Source organism: Salvelinus sp. IW2-2015, unplaced genomic scaffold, assembly GCF_002910315.2.
Source record: "Salvelinus sp. IW2-2015 unplaced genomic scaffold, ASM291031v2 Un_scaffold4382, whole genome shotgun sequence".
NCBI lineage: Eukaryota > Metazoa > Chordata > Actinopteri > Salmoniformes > Salmonidae > Salvelinus > Salvelinus sp. IW2-2015.
In genome coordinates this window covers 1-7954 of record NW_019945652.1, presented here as the reverse complement: position 1 = coordinate 7954, position 7954 = coordinate 1, and the positions used below count along the sequence as shown (strand labels likewise).

The 7954-nt window shown below is 43.1% G+C and overlaps 1 protein-coding gene and 1 long non-coding RNA gene across 2 annotated transcripts in view; one reads left to right on the top strand and one right to left on the bottom strand.

Moving 5' to 3' along the window:
• Window positions 1-1956, bottom strand: part of hgsnat (heparan-alpha-glucosaminide N-acetyltransferase) — a gene marked incomplete at its 5' end in the record, with an annotated part of 13339 nt that extends 11383 nt beyond the window's left edge. The window contains 5 exon segments of the mRNA XM_070441603.1: window positions 544-595; window positions 598-612; window positions 1114-1232; window positions 1614-1750; window positions 1831-1956. Of these exon segments, the coding sequence (XP_070297704.1) occupies window positions 544-595; window positions 598-612; window positions 1114-1232; window positions 1614-1750; window positions 1831-1956 (449 nt within the window).
• A 3416-nt stretch (window positions 1957-5372) lies between these two features.
• Window positions 5373-6359, top strand: LOC139026306 (uncharacterized). Its single transcript, XR_011478081.1, has 2 exons — window positions 5373-5529; window positions 6102-6359. It is a non-coding gene; the product is annotated as an uncharacterized lncRNA (long non-coding RNA).
• Window positions 6360-7954: the final 1595 nt, after the last annotated feature.

Genomic DNA, 7954 nt, shown 5'->3' with positions numbered 1-7954 from the left:
ACTCCCTCAACTGAGCGACCCCCCCGTCAACTGCAGCGACCCCCCCCCCGATCAACTGTAGCGACCCCCCCCCCCCCGATCAACTGTAGCGACCCCCCCCGATCAACTGTAGCGACCCCCCCCCCCCGATCAACTGTAGCGACCCCCCCCGATCAACTGAGCGACCCCCCCCCCGGATCAACTGTAGCGACCCCCCCCGATCAACTGTAGCGACCCCCCCGATCAACTGTAGCGACCCCCCCCCCCGATCAACTGTAGCGACCCACCCCCCCCGATCAACTGTAGCGACCCCCCCCCAATGACACCACAGAGACTCACTGAGTTGATGAGTCTCTCAGTTTCCATGGAGTTGCCCAATCGAACATCAGATTCTTCACCACTCCAGCCTGTACCATACAAGACAAACCAATCGATTAGGAGAAGCCTCTGATCATCTCTCACGAAAAATGCAAATGGCAGGCTCAAGACAATGGGATGACATACAGTAACAAACATAGTAAATGGAAACGTGTGTTTATGTTATGTAAAATAATCCAAACCTACCCCATGACTGTGCCTCCAACAGCAGACAGTAGAGCCAGTCCCGTGAACAACAGAAGGCCACCATGATGGCTTTAAGGACAGAAAGGCATTTCATTGTTCAAAATGATGGTTTCACAGCACTAACATAAAAGTGTGTGTGTGAGAGAGAGAGAGAGAGAGAGAGTGTGGGTGTGTGTTTGTGTGTGTGTGTGAGAGTGTGTGAGTGTGTGAGGGTGTGTGTGGTGAGAGAGTGTGTGAGAGTGTGTGAGAGAGAGAGAGTGTGTGAGAGAGAGAGAGGTGTGTGAGAGAGAGAGTGTGTGTGAGAGAGAGAGAGAGAGGTGAGAGAGAGAGTGTGTGGTGAGAGAGAGAGTGTGTGTGAGAGAGAGAGTGTGTGAGAGAGAGAGTGTGTGAGAGAGAGAGAGAGTGTGTGAGAGAGAGAGTGTGTGTGAGAGAGAGAGAGAGAGTGTGTGAGAGAGAGAGTGTGTGTGAGAGAGGAGAGAGAGGTGAAGAGAGAGAGATGTGTGAGAGAGAGAGAGGTGTGTGTGAGAGAGTCGTGTGAGAGTGTGTGTGAGAGAGTGTGTGTGTCCTCACGCAGGTAGCTGTTGACCGGTTCTGTGTCAGTGATTATGGAACAGTTGACCACTGATGAGTCATTCAGGTTCTTGACCCACAGAGAGTAGTTACCATGCTCCCAGAAGTGGAAATGAACCCTGGGGAGGAGACAGGAAACTACTACCAGTGAGTGTACTTCCTGTAGAAATACAATGCACTTCCTAGATATTCTATCTCATTGAATTATACCCTACAGTCCAAAATCCAACTGTAGACACTGAGGTCCAATACTTTCAGATCTATAATAAAGGTGTATGTCCCAAACGGTATCCTTCTCCCTATATAGTGCACTACTTTAGTAGAGCCCTGGTCACTAGTAGTTCACTATATAGGGAATAGGGCTGGACATAAGGCCAGGGTTGGTTAGTAGTGGTAATGTTGATAGGTGGTTCCTGACTTACGTGCAGAGTTCCAGGCTGATGGTGGTGTGTGTGTGTGTGTGTGTGTGTGTGTGTGTGTGTGTGTGTGTGTGTACTTACTTGCAGAGTTCCAGGCTGACGAGGCTGCTGTTGAACTGCAGGGTGATGCCATGCTGTGTGCCCACGGTGAAGTCCACTGAGCTGGGTATGCCTGGTCCAGGGCCTGCTGGCACCACACCCAGGGGCTGGTACACACACTGGAGCACAGGGGAAATATGACGACAACAGTGTGTGTGTGTGTGTGTGTGTGAGATACAGCAGTAAAGGTCAGTCTTACCTGATAGCAGTGGTCTGATAGCCAGCTGATGACCATCTCAGCGTCCAGCTCATTGTTGACAGTGAGAGAGGCCTCGTCCATCTTTACTACTGTAGCCTTATGCCGAGGGTGGCATACTGGGGAACACACACACACACAACACACACACACACACACACACACACAACCAACAAACACACACCCACAACACACAACACACACCACACACAAAGGAAGAAGACAGCAGAGATTACACTACACCACACAGAGAGAAAGCGAGTGAGACGCAGACTTGTACAGACATCACACACAGCTCTTGATGAGCAGTCGGCAGAAAGAGAGCTTAATTTTTCTGACACACACACACTTCATAGTCTAGATAGAAACGTGTACAAGGTCCATCAGTGTAGGCCTACACTGGCAGTAGTTGCTTAGTGACTTACTTTCCTCGTGTTGACAACCGTTAACCTCGATATAAAAACTCCTGCTGTATAGACTATCTGTCCAAACGTTATTTGCCTCATTTGGCATGCACAGTACTTACCACGAAGTCAGCTCTAACCAATGGTGATCGGTAGCTAGCTAGCCAAGACTAGCCTCAAGTCAACAGCCTCGCCTTCAGACTGCTGCTAGTTACTGAATCACAATGAGAGGGAGAGCATGACTTATGGCTATCACACTCCCGATATCTGATTTATTAATCCGCTCCCTCGAAATTTAAAAAATAAATGCCCCGAGGAGCCGGGAAGTTTAAACGTTGCTGTGATAAGGCGGTTAGCTAAACCAGCGTTTTTTCGTGGCTGACAAGGCCTAGGTAACGTTAACCACAACACTATGTTAGTGATAGGGTTTCCAAGTTAGCATTAGCTACAGACAGCACACATTACGTGGCTAGCTAGCTACCGTTGTCACTACCACGTCTGTCGCTTCTTACGACCAAACGAGGAAATGAAACCACCAAAATTTAGAATTTCAATCATTTGTGGCATAAAGTTTCAGACAAAGAGTGAGTTTCATATTGTTTACACTCTGCTAGCGAACGTTTAACTAACGTTAGTCGGTGAGTTTTTTTTTTAAACCAGCCACAGATGGATTTAATTAAACTATTTCATAATTTTTACTTACAGGGACTTCTGCCACGCAAATGGCAACCAGCAAAGCAATCACTTGCTAGGATAAAACACCTGTAATGCTTTCTGGCATTACCATGTTGATGTTTTTCTCCCTTCCCTCCAGTCCCACCGCCAGAATATGTGCCTTTGCGTTCTTCTTATTTGCCTCTTTCCATAACACTTCCCGATCCACCTTGTTTGTTTTTTACATGCTAGTGAGAGCGAGGAGGGTCAAAGTACGATTACACAACGTGCACGTGAATCAACTCGTGATAGTGCGAATCTGTCGATTTCCAGTAACGGTGCTGTGTAAATCACTGGGAAGCCATGTCTATGGTTCTGCTTGTGGTGTGTGTGTTCGTGCAAGTTGAAACTCATGTGACTCACCCTACTGTAGGAAAAGCAAATGTCATCCTCCTCTTTCATGTGATGAATTGGTCTATCCCTCTGTCATACAGTACCCGCTTTTAATTTTTGTTGTCCTAGTGGAACGATTGAAATGGCTAGCTAGTTAGCGCGGTGCGCGCAATAGCGTTTCAACCTGACGTCACTCGCTCTGAGACCTTGAAGTAATTGTTCCCCTTGCTCTGCAAGGGCCGCGCTTTTGTGGAGCGATGGGTAACGATGCCTGAGGGGGCTGTTGTGATGTTGCAGAGAGTCCTGGTTGAGCCGGGAAGTAGCATAACTTCCATCTGGGCACGTTAGCTTGTTACCAATAGCCTTCTACATCTATCTACATATTTAACTTACATCCTCTCAGGGCCAGGGGCACACCAACTGTATGAAATGGTGACATGAATCGTCAGTTATAATCAATTAGCCAGTATATGGTAATTAAGTAAAAATACCAAATTGTATCTGAGGCAAGAGAGGATTGTTCATACTTTATCCAAAACCATTTTCCCATAATGTTTATCAAGTGAATGTAGCTAAGAAGGGGATATCGAGCTAGCTTGTAATGAGGAAATAAGAAGCAAAATTCGGGTTTTCACTCATCAATGCAAATTATTACAGCAAATGTGACATAATAAAGGAATTTGAATATGTCGCAAGATAAAATAAGATTTGCCTTTATTAAACTCGCAGATCATTTTCTATCAATGGATGTCCATTAACTCGTTTGACTGCTATGATTGTAAATAAATCCCTTTTGCGCATGTGCATAACTAACATCAATCCGACGGGAGAGTTTGAGTGATGAAAGTTGGACAGAGGAAATAGAAATCTCTGAACAAGAAACACTTGGACGAACTTTAAAAATGTTTTTGTCTATCTTCTCTGGCAATTGTGCGTTAGTAGCCTATGTGCAGATGTAAGAATACAAACTTTATAAATGGATATTTTGTTAAGATTGATTTTCTTTTTCAATAAGGTATATTGTTACTGACTAAATCTGGGTTATGGATTGTAGGCTAAGCAATTTGCCATGGTTGCTTAGCTAGACGCAGGTAGACTATAGGCTGCTAGGACTACCTACTATTTCAGATAGTAGCCAGGAAAATGAAGGCAAGATGTAACTGAACATTTGCAGCAGTTAGTTCAAATTGACAGACTTTACAAATGCCGATAATGCATAGTAACACAGGCTACAACAACAATACACTGACGTCATAGGCTATTCTTTTTTAACGGTTGCCAGCTCCAGGTTGGCTAAACTAAGGCCAAATGTCACCATTTCAACATATTTAGCCTACAATGGCATATATATGAATTGGCTACTGATGACAACGTATGCAAATGTTACATTCTCTACATTTAATGTTCTTCATTGTGGACCTTTTTCCAACAAAAGCGAGTTCCATTACTTCCATTTAAAAATGTTCCACTTTTGCAGCGCTCCAGACCCAATAACTGAGTATGTGTAAAACCTTTGCTTGATACAGTTTTCCAAGTCGACATTAGAATGCAGTTTAAACCACCTCTGACCAAATAACTAATTCGCTTTATGCTGCCTAAAGTAGTTTTCTTGTGTTTGTAGCTGTTATTTCTTGATACGCATCAGTTATAGCACGTACTTTGATATGTTCTATTGAAAAATGGTTAGAAATATGTGTGAAGTTATCACAACGTGCGCGCATGCTGCTATGGCTCATTCACTCACGTGACTCAGCTGCCTGCTGCAGTTCTCTCTCCACACACTATATATACACACACACACACACACACTCACTCAGCAACAGCCTGCCTCACTGCCTGATAGTCAGCAGCGGCAGGTCAATTCTAATATCTATCTTTTTTTTCCAAGAGAAATGCCATTGCGGCGGATGTGTAAAATAGAAGTAGCCCAAAAACCCGCGACCAATACATTTCACCACCCGACATCGTATTCAAAGTAGCAACATTTCTGGAAACCGGCTGACATGGCAATCTTGCTTTTCGTAACTCTGCTAGTCCGGATGGAACGCACCTAACACAATCAATATAGCTGTCGACTACCGATCAATCGAACAAGAAGTCGGAGAATCACGATGACACAGAAGCTCGCTTATATTAAAGAAAACCAATATCGCATAAGTGTTCCAACAGAACGGTTAATGAACGTGTGTTTCTAGTAAATGTTTAATATTTGTTCAACCAAAAGAGGGGATTAGACATTGAAGAAAAAAAGGTAACCAGTAATATCAAGCTAGCTAAATTAGCTGAAATGCTAGCAAACCCAAAAAGCTGTCTGACTAGCTACGTACGTTTTTTTTATAGCAACTAGGAGAACTAAAATACATCTTTCAGTTTATTTTTTTCACTCATAAGAGTGATGTCACTTAGATGTACTGGCAGAAGTGCAGACAACTTACTACTAGGTATCAGAGTAGCAACTTGACAAGTGCGTACATTTATTAGCCACGTAAACCTAGCTAGCTAACGTTATGTGAAATGTGTGAGCATCATAAAAAGCTGTATGTATGTGAAACACCAAACTAGGTCTAACCATTTGACTTCAATAAATAATAGTTTGCTCGTTGTTCAGCCCATATATCTACTGAGAAGTGTAACAACTTTGTGCTTGTTTATGTTTACTAACTTTATTTGTTTGTGTTGACTTCAGCTGGATTTAGTCTTTGAGGAGCTAACAATGCCGCTATATGTTGACTTAGAGGATGGACCCAACCCTGACATTGTGTTGCCTTCAGGTGGAATTKTGTCTTTCTGTAGCTAGCGTCTAACGTTGTTGTGTTGTATCAGGATGGACCCAGCCTTGTTGAGAGAGCGGGAGCTCTTTAAGAAGAGGGCTCTCTCTCAGCCCACGGTCGAGAAGAGACCTGCAGCCTCCGAGTCGGGCGGTTCCAAGAAGAAGAAGTCCAAAGCTGACAAGGAGGCCTCCGGGTCCAAACATGGCACAGGTAAGACCAGGGGTGTATTCATTACGCCGATCCTGTTGCAAAACATTGAGTCTGTTGAAAAAAGTTTCCATTTACTCCAAATAGAAAACATTTAGCAAAAWWTKTTTTTGTTTAAATTAGACAAATTAAGGTAGGTCCCTCCCTGTTTCGTTTGCCCTGTTTGCTTCCATTTTGTTCTTAAATGGTAAACTGTTTCCGCTGCAAGAATGAATACACCCCAGAAGGGCTCTACAACCTGGGGTGTATTCATTAGTATAAACTGTAGTTAAAGGGTTTGCAACAGAAAAACGAAAACAAGCACTTCTTATTGGACAAAATGTAGGTGTGTCCCTTCCTCCCCCATTTCAGCATTTTTACTTCCATCTGGTTCCTACTAGTGAGTACATACCTTTATATTTGGGTCATGTTCATTAGGCCCCAGATGGAACAAATCTGACTGAAATGGGGAGGGATTACCTAAACTTAACTGTCAAATAAGAAACGCTTGTTTTCGTTTTCCGTTGTAAAACATTTTTGCTATGGTGTGCCCCAATTAATACAGTCTTGAAATSTATTATACTGCTGGTTGTGTGTCACRTCGGTAGCCCGGGTAMCTGCTTGCTTCTACATTCCACAATGAAAGTGTTMTTTTCTACAAACATGTTTAAATGGCTTATTTTGTTTTTCTTCGTTGACCACAAACACTCGTTRTACACTTTAATAAGCTTCATTTCAACATYAGTACTTTTGAAATGAGACCAGACAGTTTGTTTTTCTTAYGTGATAATTGTTTATTCGTCATCATCATCATCATTTTAGGCAAGTGAAATAATACCTTGTGCTCAATGCAAGTAGATTATTTTATTTACATTGGTGTGTGTACAGGTGCCCCCCCCCCCCTTCAAGAGAGAGTAGTATCATGGCCACTTGGCTGTGGTTTAAAATATGTTGGTGAGTGGTGACATTATCACAGGCAACATGTTGATTACATCATTACTACACAGGAAAGTTGTGAACAGTTTTTTTGTCAAATGGAGGAGGACTTCACTACAAAGGCAGTCAAAGCATTAGGGCATTGAATAAAAACAATCTGTAAATTACATTAAAACGTGGGACTTCTTCTGTGTAGCTGGATCTTTTGTTGACATTTTTTAAAGTAAATTCCAGTGAAAACAGAATATTAACTTTAAAAGTGAGCTGAACTCGTATTTGTGGTCAAATCATAAACTGGAGAAAAAACACTTTAAAAAAAACCACCTCAAACGTGGATCTCAAACAGACCATTTAAAAAATGCTTGTTATTTCCTCATATAGGATGTCTCATCCTGAGTGAATGAGATGGCCAATCAGCGGTCTGCTCCATGCATATGTTTAATAACCAGACACGCCCACACCATTCCAACACACAAAAGCTGCTTTTTTACATAATGACGTTTTTTGGGGGGAGGAAGGAAAACTTTCATAGAAATCTGGAAACACTACGACAGTTACTTTAATTCTCGTTGTTTGTCGTCTGGTCGTCTTGTGTCTGTCTGACTTTGGTGACTTTCTTGCTCTGAGGGTCCAGAGGGTTGGCTATCATTGTGGATCTCCTCTGTGTCTTTAGCTGTCTCGAATGGTATGTCTTGTACTTAACATGTGGTGATGGGATGAAGATGCAGGCTAGGCTTAACATCCGTCGAATAATAGATGTCAAAACCCTGGACTTGCAAGGAG